Source organism: Balaenoptera ricei, chromosome 19 (assembly GCF_028023285.1).
Source record: "Balaenoptera ricei isolate mBalRic1 chromosome 19, mBalRic1.hap2, whole genome shotgun sequence".
Lineage (NCBI taxonomy): Eukaryota > Metazoa > Chordata > Mammalia > Artiodactyla > Balaenopteridae > Balaenoptera > Balaenoptera ricei.
The window spans coordinates 5488539-5513424 of record NC_082657.1 but is presented as its reverse complement, the minus strand read 5'-3'; the positions used below and the strand labels follow the sequence as shown (position 1 = coordinate 5513424).

Genomic DNA, 24886 nt, shown 5'->3' with positions numbered 1-24886 from the left:
TCCCTAAAATTTTCATTTTTCTTCCCACTGGATCCTGATGACATTTAGTCTCCACTAACCACATTACCTGGCAGTTAAAATTCTTCTTTCCATTATCTCCATGATATGATATCATCTTGCTCAGAAAGAGATAGATTTCCATCTTCTTTCCTAAATTCTCCCCAATGTGTTCCATACATGTGATTGCTTCTTTGATTCATTCCTCTATTTTTCAAAATCTTTTTTCTTTTTTTCATTCCTCTGTATTTTCTGATAGCCTAGTTAATGCTGGAAGGTAAGAACAGTGGAAAAAAGTATACAAATGATCACGAGTTTTTAGTCTATGAGAAAGGAGTTAAGGAATTGATAACAATAAACAAATAATATACCTAGGGAGTGAAAAGTGCTGTGATAAAACTTTAGTCAGCATTATGGAAGAGTAGGTGCTGGAGCTCCTCTTTTAGGCAGGGAACACCACTCAGATAAGGTGCCTCTGAGCCAAGAAGTGTGGGAAGTTAGTAGGCTGCCGGGTTAGGAGTTTTCCAAGTAGAGCGGCTAGCAAACTTAAAAGGCCACGCCACGAATGAGTTTAAGAGACATTAAGGAGCCCGTGTGGACAGAGCAGAGTGTGCTTTCAGGAACGTGATGGGAATAAGCCGAAGAGGCAGTAGCAGTGGGGGCGGGCGGGGTGGGGCCGGGGGGGATAAGGTTGGTCATGTACTCAATTTCAAGGAATCGAGATTTTACTCCTAATAAGATGAGAAAACACGAGGAGTTCTTGAGTACTGGAATGACATGAAATAATTTACATTTTTCAAGGAATCCCTTTGGCTTCTGTGTAGAAAGCAGACCATAGTGGGCAGGGGGCAAGCAGGAAAGCCTTGTAGGAGGCTATTGCAAAAAACATGGTGACAGGGAGAATGGTTGGCTGCAGCATGGGTGGAGGGGTGAGTGTTGGTTGGATTCTGGATATGCTGCTTATAGAGGGCAAATGAGAGTTGACATTTAAATAAATATGGGCCGAGTGGAAAAAATGGATGAAGGTTGATGGTAAGGTTTTGGGGTCAAAATTACTTTCGGGGACGTAAAGCAGCATGACTACATCATGAGTGCTTGGACTTGGCCCTGTGCTTCAGGAATAAGAAGTCTTGATTTTTTTTTTAAATTGAGTATGGTTGATTTGTATTAATTTCTTTTTTAAAATTAATTTATTTAATTTTTAAATTTAAATTTTTATTTTTGGCTGTGTTGGGTCTTGGTTGCTGTGCTCGGGCTTTCTCTACTGCGGCGAGCAGGGGCTACTCTTCGTTGCGGTGTGCGGGCTTCTCATTGCAGTGGCTTCTCTTTTTACGGAGCTCGGGCTCTAGGCACGCAGGCTTAAGTAGTTGTGGCTCGCGGGCTCTAGAGCGCAGGCTCAGTAGTTGTGGCTCACGGGCTTAGCTGCTCCGCGGCATGTGGGGTCTTTCCGGACCAGGGCTCGAACCCGTGTCCCCTGCATTGGCAGGCGGATTCTTAACCACTGAGCCACCAGGGAAGTCCCTATCACAGGATATTGAATATAGTTCCCTGTGCTATACGGTAGGACCTTGTGGTTTATCCATTCTATATGTAATAGTTTGCATCTGCTAATCCCAGACTCCCAATCCATCCCTCCCTAAAATCTTGTTTGTTAAAGTGAGTTGAGCAGGTCGATGAGGGATGCAAGTAGGTTCCCTGGGTGAGGAGTGTTCCAAAATAAACCTGGAAAGTTCAAAGGCTTGAAGCAAGAGCGTGACTGAAGAACTTTCGGAAGCCTGTTTGGATGGAACATAGAGAGCATGACTGGAGACATAGGGTCAGTGGGGTAGAGGCTGGGGGTTGGGGAGCAGGTCACATAAGGGCCTTTCAAGGACATATCAAGACCTTGATTTTTTAACAAATTAATTTATTTTTTATTGGAGTATAGTTGATTTACAATGCTGTGTTAGTTTCAGGTGTACAGCAAAGCAATTCAGCTATCTGTCTGTCAATCTATATTCTTTTTCAGATTCTTTTCCTTTATAGGTTATTACAAAATTTTGACTATAGTTCCCTGTGCTGTACAGTAGGTCCTTGTCCTTTACCTATTTTATATGTCGTAGTGTGTATATGTTACTCCCAAATTCCTAATTTATCCCTTCCCCCCACCTTTCCCTTTTGGTAACCATGGTTTGTTGTCTATGTCAAGACCTTGATTTTATTCGTAATGAGATGAGAAAAGATTAGGGAGTTTTGAGTAAAGGAGGCTTGATGTGATATAATTGGTGCTGAAAGTTTCCGTTTGGCTAATGTGTAGAACATAGACAGGCACTGGCAGGGGAGGGACAGGAAAACCAGGTAGGAGGCTACTGCTGTGGTGCGAGAGAGAGTGATTGGCTTCGTGAGGGTGGAAGGAGTGGGTGCCGGTCCCATTCTGGGTGTATCTGTAAAGGAGGGCAGGCAGGATTGATCATTGTGCTGGATATTGTGTGTGAGCGAGAGAAACAAATGCTGAGGAGTTTTGTCATGGTGAAGTAGAAGAGTGGAGTTGGCAGTGACTGTGCTGGAGGTGACAGGTGGAGGAGACCTGGCCTGGGAAACCAGTTCTGTTTTGGAGATTGTAAGTTAGATGTGCTTGGAGTTCTGCGCTGTGTCATATTCTTCATTCCCCTCATGCAGACCACAACAATGGATCCATGGGGAGGCCTGTCTCCCTCCAAAATGAGCCCTGGTTTCCTCCACCTCTCTTCCTCTCCATCATTCCTTCCCGCCAGGTTTCCCAACCTGCAGCTGTTTTCCTTGTGTCTGTCTCTGCCCTGTAAAGTGGTTTTACCCACCTACAGTATAGGCTCCGTGAACACGAGGAGTATGTTTGTGAATCCCCAACACTAGCACCGTTCCTGGTACACAGAGGTGATCAGTAAGGATCTGTGGAATGAATGAGTCCACCCCTCCCCAATTTGGATGAGGTGGCCCTGCAACCTGTGGTCTCCTGCTCACAGGAAATTGCTTGTATTTTACAGTCTCTCCATGTTTTGCAAGGCTAGTATTTAGAAAGTATTCAAATCTATATTTATTCATTTTGAATTATCCAACCCTGTGTTTTACACTAACTACTTTTACCTTTTGGTTGGTTTGTATTGTTTGTTCCAATGTGCAGGGAACATTAAACATGGAATTTTATTTACACTTACATAATAGGAACATCACTAAAAAGACTCCTCACGTCAAGGTATTTTTTTTTAATTAATTAATTTATTTTGGCTGTGTTGGGTCTTCGTTGCTGCACGTGGGCTTTCTCTAGTTGCAGCTAGCGGGGGCTACTCTTCATTGCAGTGTGAGGGCTCCTTATTGCAGTGTCTTCTCTTGCTGCAGAGCATGGGCTATAGGTGCACAGGCTTCAGCATTTGTGGCCCGTGGGCTCAGTAGTTGTGGCTCGCAGGCTCCAGAGCGCAGGCTTGGTAGTTGTGGCACACGGGCTTAGCTGCTCCGCGGCATGTGGGATCTTCCCAGACCAGGAATCGAACCTGTGTCCCCTGCATTGGCAGGAGGATTCTTAACCACTGCGCCACCAGGGAAGCCCCGCATCAAGGTATTTTTAAGAAATTCATTGTTCTTCTCTTTCCTAGAAATCTGGAAAGTTGATGGTCACCTGCTGGAGCACTTACAAAATGAGAGCATGGAGAAGAGACTAGAACAATGGCACGAACAGAACCCACTGGAATATTTTGTTCATCAGAGCAGAACTCATTTTCTGTTCAGGCAAAATCATGATATGTTTGACTTACATGGAAAAAGTATGAAATCAGATTTAGCTTTACTTCCCCAGAGCAGGAGCTATGAAATAAAGAGCCCTGCTGAGTTTACTGGTGATGGGAAGTCCTGTCTCCATGCTGACAGTGAACAATTTCATACTGAAATTAAATTCCCCAAAAGCCAGAAACCCATCAGCTCTAAGTCCCAATTCAACAAGCATCAGAAAACCCCCAAAATAGAGAAGCCTCATGTATGTGGTGAATGTGGGAAAGCTTTCATCAAAAAGTCTTGGCTCACTGATCACCAGATAATTCATACAGGAGAGAAGCCCCATCGATGTAACCTGTGTGGGAAAGCATTCTCTAGAAAGTTCATGCTCACTGAACATCAGAGAACGCATACAGGAGAGAAACCTTATAAATGCACTGAATGTGGCAAAGCCTTCCTCAAGAAATCACGGCTCAATATACATCAGAAAACCCATACCGGAGAGAAACCGTATATATGCAGTGACTGTGGGAAAGGCTTCATCCAGAAGGGAAATCTCATTGTACATCAGCGAATTCACACAGGTGAGAAACCTTACATATGCAATGAATGTGGAAAAGGCTTCATCCAGAAGACTTGCCTCATTGCACATCAGAGATTTCACACAGGAAAGACTCCTTTTGTGTGCAATGAATGTGGAAAATCCTGTTCCCAGAAGTCAGGTCTCATTAAACATCAAAGAATTCACACAGGAGAGAAACCCTTTGAATGCAGTGAATGTGGGAAAGCCTTCACTACAAAGCAAAAGCTCATTGTGCATCAAAGAACTCATACAGGAGAGAGACCCTATATCTGCAATGAGTGTGGGAAAGCTTTTGCCTACATGTCTTGCCTTGTTAAACATAAGAGAATACACACAAGAGAGAAACGTGGAGATTCAGCCAAGGTGGAAAATCATCCCTCAGAGAGTCACAGCTCCTCACAGACTAGTGATGCTATGCAGGAGAAAACCTCTGTAAATTCAGTGACTATGCAGGTGCCTTCAGTGGCTCCTCAGACATCAGTAAACATAAGTGAACTCCTAGCAAATAGGAATGTAGTCATAGTGGGACAACCTGTGGCCAGATGTGCACCTGCAGGAGATAACAGAGGTTTTGCACAGGAGAGAACCTTTATGAATGCATTGAATGTAGTTGTGCCTTCAGTGGTCAATTACATCTTATTTTATGTCACAGAAAATCAGTAGGAATAAAAACTCAGAGACATACTATGTGAAAAAGATATAAATTATTGAGCAAAAATTTCTAGCTTATGTGGTGGCTGAAAAAGTATATACTGAGAGAAATTGTGTAAATGCTGAGACTGGGAACGCATGGTGTACTCATCCAATTAGATACATGCATTGATACAGAGGCATAATCTGATGTTAACCCAAACACATACACATCAATTGCTCTGTTGTGTCAGTTGAATGAATGAAGGAAGCCTGAGTTCAACTAAGTGGAGAAAATAAGTAGGTGAAGTTTTTAAACATATAATTTGTATGTGGAAGGTTGCTATGAACAAAAAACCACAACAGGGCTAATATTGGATTGGTGAGATACTGGGCGTATATATATCAATTCAGTTTCTGGAAGGCCAAGGTGAAGGATTAATTGAAAACTGGGATGTCTATCTTAAACTCTGAGAAATTTACATTATGCAAATGGACTTAGTTTGAGCCAGTTTGATTGAGTCTCAGATTGAGTCATTTTGTTCATTTACTGAGTATTTGTCAAATACTTCCTTTTTACTGGGTCCTGTTCTAGAAGCTGAGGATACAGTGGTGACCAAACCAGAAAAAGCCCATGGTCTCCTGGAGAGAGATTTGAGGTAACTGGATTATCTTTAAGTGGTACCTTTACACACCAGGTAATCTAGTAAGAGGATGTAAATATGTACACAAGGTGAAACAGACATTTTCTTAGTCCCTTCTGGTTACTCTAAGAGAATACCATAGCCTGGGTAGCTTATAAAAACAGAAATTCATTTCTCACAGTTCTGGAAGCTACAAAGTCCCAGATTAAGGTGCCAGCAGATTCGGTATCTAGTGAGGGTTCCTGGTTCATAGAAGACAGTCATCCCACTGTATCCTCACATAGGGGAAAGGGCAAAGGAGTTGTCTGGGATGTCTTTTATAAAGGCACTAATCCAGTCATGAGGGCTCCACCCTCTTGAACCAGTCACCTCTCAAAGGCCCCACTTCTTCTTTTTTTTTTTTTTTTTTTTTTTAAATTAATTTATTTATTTATGGCTGTGTTGGGTCTTCGTTTCTGTGCGAGGGCTTTCTCTAGTTGCAGCGAGTGGGGGCCACTCTTCATCGCGGTGCGCGGACCTCTCACTGTCACGGCCTCTCCTGTTGCGGAGCACAGGTTCCAGATGCGCAGGCTCAGCAATTGTGGCTCACGGACCCAGTCGCTCCGCGACATGTGGGATCTTCCCAGACCAGGGCTCGAACCCGTGTCCCCTGCATTGGCAGGCAGATTCTCAACCACTGCGCCACCAGGGAAGCCCAAGGCCCCACTTCTTAATACCATCATATTTTGGTTTTTGTTTTTAATATTATAATTTTATTGGAGTATAGTTGATTTACAATGCTGTGTTAGTTTCAGGTGTACAGCAAAGTGATTCAGTTATACATATACATATATTCATTCTTTTTTAGATTCTTTTCTCCTATAGGTTGTCACAGAATATTGAGTAGAGTTCCCTGGGTTATACAATACGTCCTTGCTGGTTATCTATCTTATTTATAGTAGTGTGTGTATGTTCATCCCAATCTCCTGATTTATCCCTCCCACCCCCCCACATTTTCCCTTTGAATACCGTCATATTTTGGATTAGGCCTCCAAATATGAATTTTGGGAGGCATAAACATTCAGTCCATAGCAGATATGGAGTATTGGCTCAAGGGGTTATGATAATTTCTTGTTTAAGTTGTATATTATTTTGAGGGACGGCAAGGGCTACTCTTAACGGACTTTAAGCACTTCAGGATACAAGTTATTTTTTTAATGCCCAAGTCTTATCCCCCCAGTAGATTAAAAATTCCTTGATTTTGCTATTTAAATGTTAAAGTTTTAAAAACAGTCTGTTCCTCAGTTGCACTAAACCACATTTCAGATGGTCACAATGTGACTAGTGGGTACCACATTGGACAGCACAGACAATGAGCAAAACTTTGTAGCTGACTATGTGGCTGAAAAGTGTATACTGAGAGAAATCTGTCATCATTTCCATCATCCTAGAAAGTTGTACTGGAGAGCCCTGGTTTACATGATTTTATATTTCCCAGCACAGAAAAATAAAAACCAATTATCCATTGATTTGGAAAGTGAATGAATGAGCTAGTGGACTAATCAGAGTGTTCTGTCATTGAAGGGAATGAGCCATTGGAAGGCAGTCCTAAAGAACACAGCTGTCTTCCCCAAATTGTATTTGATTAGAGACCCAATAACAATATAAACTGGGCAAAGCAAAAACGAAAAAGGATTCTCAGAATACGTAGAATAGAAAGGATAGGAATCTTAGTCTCTAAGAATGGAGGAGAAAATAGGAGATGGGAGGTGACATTCTTAAAGGATGTTGTGGAGAAGAACCTTTGTCCACAGGACTATCACTCTTGAGAGCTGCCACCATTAAAAAAATTCCAGCTGCACTGTTACCTGCTGAATTGAGATGTGTTTTCATTATTCTTTCTCCCTCCTCTGGGAGTGGGGCTCTTGGCCTCTCACTAGCCAAAGTACTTTTCCTTAATTTCCTAACTATCCTGTAGTTATCCTAACTATTCAAGTTATAAATAGTTGGGTCTTGTTAATAGGAAAGGAAATGGAAATTTGCCATGTTGTGGCCGTCTCAGAATTCAATCTGAAATGCTGGGTTATTGGGTAATTCCCTCCTTCAGACGTATTTTAAAGCACCAACACTGTGTGAGACGCTGTATTCCACACTGAAGATACATCAGTGAACAATACAGGCAAGGGAACAGCCTTTATGGACCTTACAATATAGTGAGGGAGAGAGTCAATGGATTATATGTCAGCAAGTGATAAGTCCTATGAAGAAAAATAGAGCCTAGTAATGGTAATTTATAGTAATGTATTGGTAATAATGGGGGAGGCCCTCCCCCCAAGCTTTTCTGGATATAATTTGAGCCAAGACTGAAGTACTGAGGGGAGTCACCCATCATAATATTGGTAACCAGAGAACATTCCAGGACTGTTTCTAATGATTGTATATGACAGGCTTCCTGCCTCAGATTCTCTGAGAAACTTAATGCAAGTTTCCCAGCCAAATCCCCCACCTCCTAAACTAGAACCTCTGGGGCTGGAATCCAGGACTGCATTTTTAACAATGGCCTGATGCACACCTAATTTTGACATTTTTTGCCCTAAATCTTGGATTACTATCCGCATCACCACCCGCAGGTTGTGCTTTTCCCAGCGACTCCATACCTTGAATGGCCTCACTGCTAGTGGCCTTTTCCTAAGTCCCCCCCCGCCGCCGCCCCCCATCACAACTTAGATTAGCCCCAGCCGCTCTTTTCTCTCGTTACTAGCCGGCCCCGTACTGTACCAGCTTCTGGGAATCTTTTTCTGTTCTTAAAAACAGCTTTCTACAAACTATTTTCCGATCAGAAGCTTTCCGTGGCGTCCGTTTACCGGAGGTAACGGTAAATCTTTTCCCTTTCTACGAGTGCGTTCTCCGCTGCCATGCCGACAACTCCTACTTGTCCGTTTGGAAACTTTTTTTTTTTTTTTTTTTTAATACAAAGTAGATAATACTCGCCGCGGCCGTATTACTTGTCTGCCTAGCCTGCTGAAAGCAACTTAGCCTGCATCATTTTTGCCTCGCGAAGCTTGAGACTGAAAATTTACCTATTTTCTGCAAGAGTCGAAGTACCAGGAAAGTAGATAATTTCAGTGTCTTCTCACCTTCCCCGCCATCCCTGGCTCCTGGTACCCAAACCCGCCCCTTAGCCTTCTGTACGTCAGGTGTCCCAACATGGCCGCCCCCTGGGGCCGCGGAGAGCTGGGCGCGGACATATTGCCTCTCTAGGAAATCCCGGAAATCCGGTCGTCCTCGTTTCCTGAAACACCGCAGATCCACTTCGGCTGCCGTAGACGGAGTCGGACCGGTCTAGACGTCAAAGCAGTTCACAGAAGTACGACGTTTAGGCTCCTTGTAGGTTGGGGAAATCAGGTTAGTGTGTGTTTTTGTCCCTGGATTTTTTTTTTTTTTGTCACAGTGGTGGTTTTGTTTCGCCCAAGGGTGACGCGTGGACTTGGTGCAATCTGGACCCATGAGATTTTTGCCGGAGGGCAGAGGGGGAGGGTAGAAGTGCGGAGGTGGATGTATTTAACGCGAAGCAGGAGAGTACCTGCTTTGAGGTATTTGAAGGGAACCGGACGCGGGTTTTGTCTATGGTTTAGGTTGGGGGGTGTCCTGGGAGTCAGTACGATCAGATTCTGTAGAGATCATTGCTCTTCCAGGTGTCAGGGCTTGCGGTTCTGCAGATTGCATGGCGTACGAGTGGCATTGACGATGAGCGCAGTGTCGGGTTCAGGCTGGGGATTTAATTTGGGGCTCAGTGGTGTTGGGGCCTGGCTGGATGGTCATCATATGAGGGTGTCTGGCCCAGGTTTCGGATTAATAAGGAAGTGTTTAGTCAGTGTCTGTGGTACAGAGAGGCTTGTGAGGGCTGAGGCTTTGGACGCCGAGGACCCCTGGCTGTACTTTTTGGGTTGAGGTTCCAACTTCGGCTGCTGGGACAGAAAACGGTACAGCCCAGGGCAGTAGTTGGAAACCATCTGGTTTTCAGCTTTTTTGTGTGTGGGTTTTTTCTTTTTTAATTTATTTTATTGAAGTATAGTTGATTTACAATGTGTTAATTTCTACTGTACAGCAAAGTGATTCAGTTATACATATAGGTACATTCTTTTTCATACTCTTTTCCATTATGGTTTATCACAGGATATTGAACATCCCTGTGCTATACAGTAGGGCCTTGTTGTTTATCCTGGGCTTTTAGCTTTTAATCAAGGAGTTGACTACAGACTGAGGGACTAAACCAGCAATTTCGATCTGTTTTGTATCGTCTCTGCTGCTTTCGCACAGCAAAGGCAGAATATAGTCGTGACAGAGACATTTTGGCCTGCAAATTTGAAAATCTGTGTCTGTTCTCTTTGCAGAACATGTTTGCCAACACCTGCACTCACCTCCTAATATTGATATATTGTACCGGCACCGTTACTTGCTTCCCTGACATACGTGAACACTTTGTTCTTTGCTAACAGAATCTCCATTTTGTTTAATTATCTATCCCTATGGCATGGTGACCTATATCCCAGTTTATTAGTAAGTCCCGGTTGGTCTTAGTCAGTCATGTGGTTCGAGTTCCCATTGGTAGTGATTGAATTAGTACTAAGAAATGAGCTTAGGTATATGGGGCATTTCTAGCCAACTGTGTATGTAAAAATCTGCTTTGGGGTTTCTGGGGGAGCATTTTCTCTTTTAAATAAGTAATGCCTTGAATCTCTTTTTTCATGTTGATAATGATACTGATGAAAATTTTCTGCCCTATTTTCTAATGTTAACTTATTCTTATTTCAATGCATTGGCTCAACTCTGCAATACAAAATTGAAAAGTGGGGTGGTAATGGACATTTTTGTCTTGTTGCTTACTTATAAATTCACTTGCTATATTGTCTGAAGTCAACATGTTTTCAGGAGGGTAAATCTAGGATTTCAAATTTAATGACATGAAGATATTCATAGTATTCTTTCAGACAAAAAAAAAATCTGTATTTTTTTTTTTTTTTTTTTTTTGGCCATGTGTAGCATGTGGGATCTTAGTTCCCCGACCAGGGATCAAACCCATACCCCTGCAGTGGAAGTGCAGAGTCTTAACCACTGGACCACCAGGGAAGTCCCTCCCATTAATTCCTTCTGTCCTTTATTTGCACTTTCTCTTTTGACTCTAAATATTTATATATTATTGGTCTTTTCAAACAACAGGCTTTTAGTATTTTTGAGCTCTTCCATTTCTTTGTTAAATTAAAAGCTCTACAAGTGAGTCAGTATAAAAGGAATATATACATATAGGGACTTTCCTGGCGGTCCAGTGGTTAAGACTCTGCACTTCTACTGCAGGGAGTGAGGGTTCAATCCCTGGTCATGGAACTAAGATCTCACATGCCACACAGCACGGCCAAAAAAAAAAAAAAGAGGAATATATACATATATACAGACATTACTTACATCGAAAACAGCATTGCCAGCACCCCGGTGGTGTTCTGTGAACCTCTCCCCAATTATATTACATCCTCACACCCGAAGGTGAATACGATCTTGTCTATTAGCAAGCACTTTCAGGCTTTTCTTTATGGTGTTATAACAGAATCATTCCTCATCATTATAGTTTATTTAGTTTTGCGTATTTTCAACTGTGTTTCAATGTAATTATACATCATGCATTTTTAAACCATTTTTAAAAACTGAAGTGTAGTTGATTTACAGTATGTGTTAGCTTCAGGTGTACAGCAAAGTGATTCAGTTATACAGATATATAATCTTTTTCAGATTCTTTTCCATTGTAGGTTATTATAAGACATTGAGTATAATTCCCTGTGCTATGCAGTAGGTCCTTGTTGTTTGTCTACTTTATACACAGTAGTGTGTACATGTTCATCCCAAACTGCCAATTTATCTACCCACCCCCCATCCCCTCTGGTAACCATAAGTTTATTTTCTATGTCTGTCAGTCTATTTCTGTTTTGTAAATAAGTTCATTTATATCAGTTTTTTAGATTCCACATATGAGTGATATCATATGACAGTTGTCTTTTTCTGACTTACTTCACTTAATATGATAATCTCTAAGTCCATCCATGTTGCTACAGATGGCATTATTTCCTTCTTTTTTATGGCTGAGTAATATTCCATTGTATGTATACATACCACATCTTCTTTATCCATTCATCTATTAATGGACACTTGGGTTGCATCCACATCTTGACTATTGTAAATAGTGCTGCTATGAACATTGGGGTGCATGTATCTTTTCAGATTAGAGTTTTCTCCACATCATGCATTTTTTGTGTCAGGCTCAGTATTTGTGAGAATCATTCACATTTTTGCACATAGGTGTACTTTTTTTTTTCCTCTGTAACAAGGGTCAGGCAAATATATTATATAAATATCTACACAGTAAATATTTTAGGATTTCTGAGCCACATTTCTCTCACATGTACTTCTTTATTTTTGTTTTACAGTCCTTTAAAAACAAAAAAGTCATTCTTAGCTTGAAAGCTGTGCAAAGACTGTAGTTTTTCCACAGCATTCCATTGTTTGAATATTTGGTTTTTCCTAGTATTTATTAAACTTGTGTTGTTTGCATTTTGGTTTATTATGAGTAATGGTGCTATGGAAATTCCTGAGCGTGTCCGCTGGTTCAAATATGCTCATATTTTTGGATGGATGTATTTCTTAGATGTATTCTCAGAGTGAAATTGCTTCTGGCTTGGAGAACATGTGGAGATGCAGGGAGAGTGACTCTCCTATAGGGGGCACTCCTTGCCCTTACACACATACCCTGCCCTAGGCATCTCTTCCATCTGGCTGTTCCTGAGTTACATTCTTTTATAATAAGTAAATATAATAACTAAAATGTTTCTCTGAGTTCTGTGAACGGTTCTGGAAAATTTTTGTTTTGTGTTTCATTTTTTTGTTGTTGTTTTTTAGGCCGTGCCGCGCGGCATGTGGGATATTAGTTCCCCGACCAAGGATCAAATCCATGCTCCCTGCAGTGGAAGCATGGAGTCCTAACCACTGGGCCACCAGGGAATTCCCTGCTCTAGCAAATTAATCAACCCAAGGAGGGGGGTCATTGGAACCTGCCATCTGTAGCTGGTTGCTTAGAAGTACACGTGACAACATGGACTTGTGTTTGCACATGAAGTAGGAGGTAGAAGCCAGTCTCATAGGACTGAGCCTTCAACCGGTGGGATATGATATTATCTCCAGGTACATAGCGACAGAATTGAGTTGAACTGTAGGACACCCAGCCGGTGTTGCAGCATTGCTTGGTGGTGTGTTCAAAAAACACACATATTCAAATTGGTGTCAGAATCGTACCTTCTTCTGGATGAGTTTCTTGTTATTACATTTCCCTCTTCTGATAGCACCGCAAATTATGTACTTTAAGAAAATTACTAGTGTTCATTATGACACTAGAGATTACACATCACATGTAATTATTCTTTGTCAAATTCTTACGTTAATTAGTACTTCTGCACTTTCCTCTGACAATACAGTCATCTTAGAGCACCTCAACTTCATTTACCACCTTCTAATTTATGTACTATTATTTTGTATTTTAGTTTTTTATGTATTTAAAATCTCCTAAGATATTACCATTATTGCTTACAAGACAGTGCTTCTGGTTTGCCCAGTACATTGGTCTTCAAACTGAAGTGTGTGTACTCACAGGGTGTATAGAAACGTTTGAGGAGGTTCCTGAGCGCACACGGTTTAAAGGAAAGCAGTGCCCAGCACCTCTCCTCCCATACGGTCCCTTTTGTATAACTGAGCGGCCTGAGATTCTCCTGCTCCTGAGGCCTGCTGCTGGGATGGATCTCGTTTCCCTCATCCCCTCTGACAGTCACCCCACTTCAACTTCACGGGATAAAGGAATACCCCCACCACAGTCAGAAGCTTAGGCTTTTTGGGCAGAGGAATAAAGTCTTCTGGGGCAGCAGTCTTCTCGGGACACTCAGCAGTGCTGTGGGCATTGGGTTAAGGTGAGTGCCCAGGAGCAGCGTTAGCGTCTGGGCCCAGAGGAAATGTACCCTCAGCTTGAATTTTCTCCTCAACCCACAGGTCCTGACTCTCCAGGAGCAAAAGAATCAGTAGAAGGAGGAAGAAGTTACAGGATTTGATATCAGCATTTCTTGGGACACACTTGATTGAAGACAGAACCGAATTTAGGGCAGATCCAGAAGACACAGTGACAGAACCTCCCTGTTGCCAGCTGTTTTCAGAAAACAGAAGAAAATGATCGAGGCCCAGGTGACTTTTGTTCTGTTTTATTCTTTCCTTTGTTCCCTGATGGATATGTAGAGGCCTGTAAAAAATCACTTCCATTATTCTGTAAAGTATAAATATGTGTATCTTTTCTCTGTCATTCATATATATATATATATATACATATATACACACATATATATATATATATGAGAATGTGGTGTCTCTAGCTTAACAAGAAGATTTAACTTCTACACATTATAGAAACTTCTAATTGGATAAATGGATGGGTGGCGGCTGACTACACAATTAGAGAATATTTTATTAGACATTTGCTTCTTCAATGGTTTATTAAAATAAAAACCCTGCTAGATATCTCGATGCAGCCTATAAAGTGGAAATGAGCAGAAAAACTTTAACATTTCTTCCGTATCATCAAAAGGACATCATTTCATTAAACACCACTGTTATTACAGGAAACCCTGACATTTGACGATGTGGCCGTTGACTTCACGTGGGAGGAGTGGCAGTTTCTGGCCCCTCCTCAGAAGGACCTGTACCGGGACGTGATGCTGGAGAACTATAGCAACCTGCTGTCTGTGGGTGAGGACGGCTCCCCTGGGTCCCTTAGAGGGTCCCCAATCAGTGGCCTCTCCTTTCTCAGCTTCTGAAAGCTCTGGAGTGTCTGTGATGCTCTGAAGCAATAGATTCTTAGCCCCTTACCCAGATACGTGGGTATGTTCTCCCTTCTCCTGAGAGAAAAGCCTTTACTTTGTAGGTTGTAACATTGTTTTGTCCTCAAATGTAACACTCTGCTGTCTTCACAGATCCCAAGCCCAATTCAGTGGGTCTAAATCTGTTGTCATTTCCCATGAATAGGTTATAAAGCCAGCAAACCAGACATACTCTCCAAGTTGGATCAAGGAGAACCATGGACGATGGAAGATGAAATCCACTGTGGAACCCATTCAGGTGAGTGAGAGACCAGCAAGGTGACAGGCGTGGAAATCACACTGTAGTTGGTCAGAGAAGAGTCACAGCTGAGAGGGGGTTGGACGCTGGGTAAGCAGTGCCTCCGTGCATCTCTCTCCCGATGTCAGACCTCTTTTTCTTTGTAGGAGTTTAGAGAAAAATATATCCTTTCTTAGGGAAGACTCTTGTCTTTTCTGGGATCTGTTTCTTCTTTATTTTACCCCCATCTTGATTTTTGTTTGCATAGTTTTCTTTTCCCTAGGATTCTCATATCTTTTCCTTCTTCTTCATACACTTCCACCTCCTTTTCTATGAAATTCCACCTTCCAAGGCCTCTCTCCAAAGATAAAACTTTGAATTGCTCACTGTCTTCTGGCTACTGCACCTTTCTGCTCCACTGGTAATGTTGATTTCCTTCCTTACATCCACCCCATCTTGGATGCCGTGCCCCAAAGTAGACTGGTCTTCACTGTGCCTTATTCCCGCTCTGAGGTTCTCCAAAGGTTTTGTTTTCCATTTTCTCCAATGATCTCTTAACCTTCAAAGTTTTCTTCATCATAATAAGCTAAGCTCCTTAGGGTCACTGGAGAAGACTCCCAAATTGATCTCTCCCCAGTGTGATCCACCACAGAGTTGGGTTCTATATAACTTATCTCAATGGCAGCTCTCCTGAGTTCCCAGTAACTGCAAGGACCCAGGATCATCTTCCCTCCCAGGAAACCCGAGAGGTTTAGGTTCTACCTTACTCCTGTGCATCCTCCATCCTGGCCATTCAGGCATTACCTCAAATGTCCCCCACCTGCAGAGCTCTTTTCTGTAAAGGGGTCTGCTGTTCATCAAGAATTTTTAACTAGGAAAGTTATTTTAACATCCTACATTCTCAGTTCCAGCCTCAACCAGACCATAACTCTTGCCTACTTCGAATTAATTCCTTTGTGTATTTACTGATTTTGAACTTTCTTCTCGTTCATTGTAGACCTTACCATTGTATTCACTTCCTGAAAGCTTTCATTTCTTTTCCCTCATCTTCTAATAACATTAAGTCCCAGGTAGGGACTTCCCTGGCAGTCCAATGGTTAAGACTCCACGCTTCCAGTGCAGGGCACGTGGGTTCAATCCCTGTTCGGGGAGCTAATATCCCATGTGCCATGTGGCACAGCCAAAAAAAGAAAGTTCCAGGTAACCATGTTACCTGTCACATGACATAAAAATTCTTCTTTTAGTTATCGCCATGACATATCATCTTGTTCACACAGAGATTTCCATCTTCTTTCCTAAACCTCCCAATCTGTTTCATACATGTGATTGCTTCCTTGATTCATTCCTCTATGAATTATTTTTTTGATAGTCTAGTGTAAGCTGGAAGGTAACAGCAGTTGATAAAACAAATAGACCAAGAGCTTTCATTCTAAGAGGACGAGACATCAATTTAATCAAAATTTAAAATAAATAATATGTCTAGGGGGTGAAAAGTGCCGTGATGGAATGAAGTTGCATAATGGATCTCTCTGAGGTGCACATTGTAAGTTAAATGTGCTTGGAGTTCTCCGCTGTGTCATTTTCTTTGTCTTTTTTTTTCCTTTCCTTTTCTTTTTTTTTTTTTTTTTTTGGTCTTCTAGTTTTTTCTTTTCTTTTTCTGCTGTGTCATATTCTTCATTCCCCTCATGCAGACCACAACAATGGATCCATGCGGAGGCCTGTCTTCCTCCAAAATGAGCCCTGGTTTCCTCCACCTCTCTTCCTCTCCATCATTCCTTCCCGCCAGGTTTCCCAACCTGCAGCTGTTTTCCTGTGTCTATCTCTGCCCTGTAAAGTGGTTTTACCCACCTACAGTATAGGCTCCGTGAACACGAGGAGTATGTTTGTGAATCCCCAACACTAGCACCGTTCCTGGTACACAGAGGTGATCAGTAAGGATCTGTGGAATGAATGAGTCCATCCCTCCCCAATTTGGATGAGGTGGCCCTGCAACCTGTGGTCTCCTGCTCACAGGAAATTGCTCGTATTTTACAGTATTTAGAAAGTAACCAAATCTGTATTTATTCATTATGACTGTTTTTTTCCAATGTATACAGAACATTAAACATGGAGTTTTATTAACATTCATACCATAGGGTCATCACTAAAAAGACACCTCACATCAAAGTATTTTTAAAAATACCTTGGGGCTTCCCTGGTGGCGCAGTGGTTGAGAGTCTGCCTGCCAATGCAGGGGACACGGGTTCGAGCCCTGGTCTGGGAGGATCCTACATGCCGCGGAGCAACTGGGCCCGTGAGCCACAATTGCTGAGCCTGCGCGTCTGGAGCCTGTGCTCCGCAGCAAGAGAGGCCGCGATGGTGAGAGGCCTGCGCACCACGATGAGGAGTGGCCCCCACTTGCCGCAACTAGGGAAAGCCCTAGCACAGAAACGAGGACCCAACACAGCCATAAAAATAAATAAATAAATAAATAAATTAAAAAAAAAAAAAAAAAGGTTCCATAGGGAAAGCAGTTAACATCATTGGCTGTTAATCAGAGTTGTTCCTTTAAAAACAAACAAACAAACAAAAAACCCTTTATTCCAAATCTGGAATGTGGAGGATTTCATTCTTCTTTTCTTTCCTAGAAGTCTGGAAAGTTGATGATCACCTGCTGGAGCACTTACAAAATGAAAGCATGGAGAAGAGACTAGAACAATGGCACAAACAGAACCCACTGGAATATTCTGTTCATCGGAGGAGAACTCATTTTCTGTTCAGGCAAAATCAGGGTATGTTTGACTTACATAGAAAAAGTATGAAATCAAATTTAACTTTACTTTCCAAGAGCAGGAGCTATGAAATAAACAGCCCTGCTGAGTTTACTGGAGAAGTCAGATCCTGTCTCCATGCTGACAATGAACAATTTCATACTGAAATTAAATTCCCCACAAGCCAAAAACTCACCAGCACTAAGTCCCAATTCATCAAGCATCAGAAGACTCAAAAAATAAAGAAATCTCACGTATGTGGTGAATGTGGGAAAGCTTTCATCAAAAAGTCTTGGCTCACTGATCACCAGAATCTTCATACAGGAGAGAAGCCCCATCGATGTAATCTATGTGGGAAAGCCTTCTTCAGAAAGTTCAAGCTCACTGAACATCAGAGAACGCATACAGGAGAGAAACCTTATGAATGCACTGAATGTGGCAAAGCCTTCCTCAAGAAATCAGGGCTCAGTGTCCATCAGAAAACCCATACCGGGGAGAAACCATTTATATGCAGTGAATGCGGAAAGGGCTTCATCCAGAAGGGAAATCTTATGGTGCATCAGCGGATTCACACAGGCGAGAAACCTTATATATGCAATGAATGTGGAAAAGGCTTCAGCCAAAAGACATGCCTCACAGCACACCAGAGATTTCACACAGGAACGACTCCCTTTGTGTGTGGGGAATGTGGAAAAACCCTTTCCCAGAAGACAGGTCTCATTAAACACCAAAGGACTCACACAGGAGAGAAACCCTTTGAATGCAGCGATTGTGGGAAAGGCTTTATCGAGAAGCCGCAGCTCGTTATACATCAGAGAATCCATACAGGGGAGAAACCTTATAGATGTAGTGAATGTGGGAAATCATTCAGAGGGAAGTCAGTCCTCAATAAACATCAGAAAACTCATTCAGTCAAGGTGGAAAATTCTCCCTCAGAGGGTCACAGGTCCTCACAGAGCAGTGTTGTCCTCCAAGAGAAAAACCTAAATACAGTGACAATGCAAGTACCTTCTGTGGTCCCTCAGACATCAGTCAACATCAGTGGGCTCCTAGCAAACAGGAATGTAGTCATAGTGGGACAGCCTGTGGCCAGATGTGCACCCACAGGAGACAGCAGAGGGTTGGCACAGGAGAGAACCCTTATGAATGCAGTGAATGTGGTTGTGCCTTCAGTGGTCAATTATATTTTATTTTATGTCACAGAAAACCAGTAGGGAAAAAAATTAAGACATTCTCTGAGCGAAAATTTCTAGTTCATATGGTGGCTGAAAAGTATACACTGAGAGAAACTATAAATGCTGAGACTGGGAACACATGACCTACTCATCCAATTACGTATATGCCTTGATACTGAGGCATAATCTGATGTTAACCCAAACACATACACATCAATTGCTCTGTTGTGTCAATTAAATAAATGAAGGAAGCCTGAGTTCAACTAAGTGGAGGGAATAAGGAGGTGAATTTTTTAAACATATAATTTGTTTCTGGAAGGTTGCTATGGGGGAAAAATCACAAGAGGTCTAATATTGGATTGGTGGGCTATGGGGCGTGTATATATCAATTCAGTTTCCCTGGGCCAAGGTGAACGATGAATCTGAAACTGGGATGTCTTCCTTAAACTTTCAGAAGTTTATATTATGCAGAGGGACTAATGAAACAACAGCCTTAGGCTGAGTCAATTTGGTCTTTCACAGAGTATTTGTCAAATTCGTCCTTGGTATATGGTTCTGTTCCAAAAGCTGAGGATACTGTGATCAGAACAGAGAAAGCTCATGGTCCCCTGTAGAGACCATTGAGGTAGTCGGATTATCTTTAAGTGGCATCTCTACACTCAAGCTAATTTAGTGAGAGGATGTAAGTATCCATAATAAGTGAAATGGACCTGGAGTAATTGGCTCAAGGGAATATGACAATTTATTGTTGAAGGAGCATCATTTGGGGGATGGGGGAAGGAGTTAATAATGGTATTTAAGCACCATAGAACACAAATAAGTTTTTTTTAAATTTATTTTATTGAAGTATAGTTGATGTACAATGTTAATTTCTGCTGTACAGCAAAGTGACTCAGTTATATGTATGTATATATATTCTTTTTCATATTTTTTCCATTATGGTTTATCACAGAATAATGAGTATAGTCCCCTGTGCTATACAGTAGGACCTCGTTGTTTCAAGTAAGTTATTTTTTACTTTTATTTATGTATTTATTTGGCCACGTCACACGGCTTGTGGGATCTTAGTTCCCTGAACAGGGATTGAACCAGGGCCCTCAGCAGTGAAAGTGTGGAGTCCTAACCACTGGATCGCCAGGGAATTCCACAAATAAGTTATTTTTTTAGATGCCTATTTGTTATCTCCACGAGGAAATTATAAATTCCTTAATTTTAGTGGCTTTCTTTAAATTTTAATGTTTAAAAAAATTGAAAACCAGTAAGATGAAAAATCAGTTCTTCAGCCACATTTCAAGCACTCAACAGTCATGTGACTTGTGGCAATAGAATTGGACAGCACAGACAGCAAAATGGTGAGACAATGGGAAGATGCTCTACCGTCATTTCCATTGTACCAGGAAGTTATACTGGAGAGTGCTGGTTTCTATGATTTTCAGTTTCCCAGCACAGAGGGGGGAAAAAAAATTCTTATCATCTCTAGATTTGGAAAGTGAATGAATAAACTAATGGGCTAATCAAAGTGTATTCTGTCTGTCACTGAAGGGAAAGACAGTTCTAAAGACCAAAATTGACACCCCAAACTGTTTGAGGTTAGAGAGACTTAACTGATTATAAAGGGACAAAGCAGAAAAGGAAAATGATTCCTAGAATAGAACAAAATGCAAAATGAGAGCCTTAGTCTTTAAGAATGGTGGAGTGTATAGGGAGTGGGGGGAGGTGAGATCTTCTTGGAATGTCTTGGAAATGAATCCTGAGATTTGTCCACAGGCCTAACACCTGTGAAGAGTTGCCATTTAAAGATCCTGACTCCTCTGTGACCTGCTGAATTGAGACAGGTGTCTTCTATCTCCCTCATTCCTTCCTGCTGTCCTCAAAGTGGGGTCTTTGCTTTCTCCTTTATCCAGAGTTCTTTCCCATGATCCCATGAGGATATAAGATCCCAATTACAAACAGTCCTACTCATAGGAAAAGACATGGAAATTTGCCGTGCTGTGGCCCACTCAGAATTCAATCAAAATCCTGGGTCTGGGTAATTTACTCCTCCAGAAACGTTTTAAAGCGCCATCACTGTGCAAATCACTGTTTTACACAGTGAGAAAACATCAGTGAGCAAAACAGGCAAAGGAACAGCCTTTATGGTGGACCATATAATCTAGTGAAGGAGAGAGATGGTAAGAGAGATTACAAAATGTCAGGAAGTGATAAATCCTATGAGGAGAAATGAAGTCTAATAATAGTAATTTATAGTAATCTGTAGGTAGTAATGAGGGAGATTTCCCCCTCCCCAAGGAAAGGCTTTTCTGGATATAATTTGAGCCAAAACCGAAGTACTGAGGGGAATCACCCTTCAGAATATATGTAACCAGAGAACATTCCAGGACTGTTTGTAATAATTGTCTATGACAAACTTCCTGCCTCAGATTCTCTGAGAAACTTAATGCAATTCCTGAGTCACACCCCACACCTCCTAAACCAGAACCTCTGGGGCTGGAGTCCCGGACTCTGCATTTTTAACAAGGGCCTGATGCACACCTAATTTTGAACATATTTGTCCTAAATCCTGGGCTACGGTCCCCATCACCACCCTCACATTATAATGGGATGGATTCAGGACAGGGAGTCTCCAGCAAAGAATCAGTCACGAGGGCTCCAGCAACCTGACCCTCAGCTCCCCTCCACTTCCTGTCCTGTGACTCTCCACTTCCAGCCAAGGCATGGTCAGGCAGGCTCACTCCTCGAACTGATCAGTTGGAGCCTGGGATGGGTTGGCTGGGCTGCCCTGAGCTCTGAGGGCCACGTGCTGAGCTTACCTTTCAGAACTTGGCATCCCCAGGTAAAGGAGGCCCAGTGCATGCCTAAGCCTGCTTCCACACCCAGGATCCTTACGATTTCAATAAAGATCACCCTTCACCTCAAACAGTGGTTAGGAGTGGGCAATTGAGTCATACTGCCTGATTTGTTTTTAAAAATAAATTTATTTATTTATTTTTGTCTGCATTGGGTCTTTGTTGCTGTGCCCAGGCTTTCTCTAGTTGCAGCGATCGGGGGCTACTCTTCGTTGCGGTGTGCGAGCTTCTCACTGCGGTGGCTTCTCTTGTTGCGGGGCACAGGCTCCAGGCATGTGGGCTTCAGTAGTTGTGGCCCGCGGGCTCAGTAATTGTGGCTCGCAGGCTCTAGAGTGCAGGCTCAGTAGTTGTGGCGCACGGGCTTCATTGCTCCATGGCATGTGGGATCTTCCCTGACCAGGGCTTGAACCTGTGTCCCCTGAATTGGCGGGCGGATTCTTAACCACTGCGCCACCAGGGAAGTCCCATACTGCCTGATTTGAATCCTGCCGTGCCAGCCCTGAGCTGTGTGCCTCTGAGCAAGTTACTCAACTCACCTCAGTTTATCTTTAATATCTGCCTGGGTAGGTTTATTGTGAGAAGTAGATGTAGTTAAAATAGTGCCTGCCAAATGCAATTAATAACAGTATTATCATTAGTCCTAGTGAGGGAGGACTTTCCTTTCTTTCCTCCTATCTTCTGGGTCCCTCCTTCATTCTTCATCATCTTCAACAATCACTTCTTCAGTGAAGCTTTCCCTCACTCGGCCAGGTTCCCCAATTTCTGGCCCTCCATAGAACTATGTTCCTCTCCTTATAAGCCCTTTATAGACTTGCAGTTTTATTTTTCCTGGATTTAGATGTGTATTCCCCATCAAGATTGGATTGAAATTGTTTGAATAGGTCACAGAGTCATGTGGTTCAAAACTTAAAACTGTATAAAAAGGTGCATTTATGAGTCTCACTTTTACCCTGTTCTCAGTTTGTTTTCCCTTGACCTTCTGGCTCCCACAGGTAAGTTTTATTCCCTCCAGTGTTTTGTTTTTGTTTTTTTTGGCAGTACAAGCAAGTAGATACTACTTTTTGTCCCTTTTCAAAAAGCAGCACATATAAACATTCTCTTGCACCTTTGCTGTATTTAATTTTCACTGAGCAGCATAGAACCTTGACGAAGAGAATACTGTATCTTGCAAGCCAAATTCAGTTATTCATTTAATAGTCCGTTATTGAAAACTTCTGTTCAAGTTTTCTGAGCACTGTGGATACAAAAATATTACAGAGTTTCTGTCTGAGGAACTCATAGTACATTTTGGAGGGCCGTCAAATTAGTATATTATGATGGTCTAGAAAGATAAATGATCTTCAGTCATCCCTTGTATAGACATGTTTTCTCTTTTGGATGCCTTTTATACTTCCTATCGTTAGCACCACCATACAGCTACAATTTTATATTTAATAACTGTATTATTTTTGAGACTGACCTGGAAGGTGTCTGAGAATGCTATCTGAAGAAGTGACATCTAAGATGACTCATGAAAGAACAGCCATAGTAACTAATATTCTCTCATTACTTCCTGTGTGCCAAGGACTTCAATGGAGGGAAAGTATTTGCAAATTCCTGGTAGCATATGAGACCACAGGGCATTGGGAAGTGGAAGGCAGGGAGTAATGGAGGATGATAATGGAGAATCCGTTTGATGTTTGCTTGTATACAGTCTTAAAAGAATTCTCTTGAGATCTTGCTTTAATCTGTAATCAGTATACTAATTCAGAGTTTCATGGAGGGTATGGTAATAAACATGGTGTGGTATGGAAAAAAAGGAGGTGGTTGGAGAGACACCTTCTAAGAAGGGACCAGTGCGGTGGCAAATTCAGTAGTAATTCAGATAAATAGACTAAAGCAATGAGGGCGAGTACAGGGAGTGATTCAGAAGTTATTTCTGAGACAGCATAACAGGAATTGGTGGCCAGTGTGACAACGACATATAAGTTTTGTTTTGGCTTCGTCCTCTGACCTTTTCACAGCAACCTCCAGTAACCTACAATCCAGGTAACAGGTCTCTATTCTTAATTTATTGTGTAATAGTGACAGCTAGATGAGAAACAGAATAAGGGAGAATTCAGTCTGGAAGGGAGAAGGACTTCCATTTTAGAGTTGTGTAGTTTGAGGAGCTGTGAGACTGGAGCAGGCAGTATGTTTTGATGCTGTGTTAATAAAATCTTTTGGGTTTAGTGGGTACTTAGTGAAGAGTCCATCTCCAAGCCCAAACCCCAAATATAATCAAAATTGTAAGTTTTACTTAATCCATTCAAAAATTTGAAATGCATATGTTTATTAATGTTTGCCATGTGAGGATCACATTATAAATACTGTTCTGGAGGTCAGTATTTCATCCTTTTGAAGTCACTTAAAAAATACTGGTAATTCTATAATTGGCTTTTTAATGGCTATAAACCGTTCTGTTGAAGGAATGTGTTTAATTTACCAAACTATTCACCTGCTGATTGTACATTCAAGTTATTCCTAGTTTTAAAAAATTTTACCAAAATTTCTGTGGTTAATATAAAAAGTTTTTAACAAAGATTCTTAGCATTGGAATTTCTACATCAACGAGAACGAAAAATTTAAATTGTATAGATAATTCTAATAAATTGCCCTCTAGAAAGAATGTATAGATAATATCCTCTACCACCCCTTTGCCTGCATAAAATAATGGCTAATATTTCTTAAGTGTGTTTATTTTATTTGGGAATCATGCCAAAGAGTATAACAGCACAGCTCACCATTTAATTACTCTGAAATGCCCTTCGTTTTTTAAGGAAACATTCGCATACATTTGAAGCCTCACCCCTCTCCCTTCCCTACTAAAGGCAGCCACATTCCCAGGCCCCTGTGGGCATCGATGTTCACAGAGCCCCGCCCTCAGCATCGGCCCCGCCCCTTCAACAGGTCTCAGACCAGCCGTACTCATTCCCATCCTCGCTTTACCTCTTTCCAAATTTCACCAGGACTCGAAGTTTCCGTGTTTTGTCCAGGACCTGACCGCCGCCTTCACAACGTGTCTCACCTCCTGCAAACTTCGTTGACCGTCCCAAGTTTCCTCCTAACACTAGCTCCTCGGGTCTCTGCCGAACGGAACTGCACTTCCTGTAAGATGGCCGCCCCCTTGCTGCTCCTCCGTCGTGGCTCACGGGCGCCGCCATCTCTCCCGTTTTGCCCAAAAGACAAAATAGAATCCAGCTCGCGCCGCCACGGCCTTGGATAGGGTCCAGCCTCTAAAAAAATTATTCAGCCTAGTGCTTCTGACCGACAACGAGGAGGGAAAGGGAAGGAGGTGTCCAAAAGCGATTTCAGTTCTTCCCGCTCTGAGCCGTAGCCTCCGTCACGACCGTTTCCTCCCCGA

The 24886-nt window shown here is 42.1% G+C and overlaps 2 protein-coding genes and 1 long non-coding RNA gene across 7 annotated transcripts in view; 2 read left to right on the top strand and 1 right to left on the bottom strand.

Annotated features, from left to right (window-relative positions):
* The window catches only part of LOC132354197 (zinc finger protein 615), a 66898-nt gene extending 61911 nt beyond the window's left edge, over positions 1-4987 (top strand). Inside the window, exon 5 of the mRNA XM_059905918.1 lies at positions 3606-4987. Within this exon, the coding sequence (XP_059761901.1) occupies positions 3606-4966 (1361 nt within the window). The 3' untranslated portion in view covers positions 4967-4987. The remainder of the gene's footprint in view (positions 1-3605) is intronic.
* Positions 4988-5492: 505 nt separating this feature from the next.
* On the top strand, positions 5493-21609 carry LOC132354210 (zinc finger protein 350-like). 5 transcript variants are annotated; one of them, XM_059905940.1, is made up of 5 exons: positions 5493-5592; positions 13639-13827; positions 14259-14385; positions 14662-14754; positions 17361-21609. In XM_059905940.1, the coding sequence occupies exons 2-5, from the start codon at positions 13813-13815 to the stop codon at positions 18695-18697; spliced, it is 1572 nt and encodes a 523-aa protein (XP_059761923.1). In that variant the 5' UTR covers positions 5493-5592; positions 13639-13812; the 3' UTR covers positions 18698-21609. The 5 variants fall into 5 exon arrangements, with proteins under 5 accessions (XP_059761923.1, XP_059761922.1, XP_059761924.1 ...); XM_059905939.1 differs by lacking the exon at positions 5493-5592 and adding an exon at positions 8878-8961; XM_059905941.1 differs by lacking the exon at positions 5493-5592 and adding an exon at positions 9133-9149.
* A 4-nt stretch (positions 21610-21613) lies between these two features.
* On the bottom strand, positions 21614-24885 carry LOC132354254 (uncharacterized). The gene is made up of 2 exons (XR_009499216.1): positions 24472-24885; positions 21614-22738 (listed from the first exon to the last, which is right to left on the bottom strand). It is a non-coding gene; the product is annotated as an uncharacterized LOC132354254 (long non-coding RNA).
* Position 24886: the final 1 nt, after the last annotated feature.

What these genes read in the sequence shown, in the direction of transcription:
- LOC132354210 (XM_059905940.1), top strand. An exon ending in TAGCAACCTGCTGTCTGTGG is followed by an intron (nt 14,386 to 14,661) that starts GTGAGGACGGCT and finishes TCCCATGAATAG; the next exon opens with GTTATAAAGCCAGCAAACCA. An exon ending in CCACTGTGGAACCCATTCAG is followed by an intron (nt 14,755 to 17,360) that starts GTGAGTGAGAGA and finishes TTTCTTTCCTAG; the next exon opens with AAGTCTGGAAAGTTGATGAT.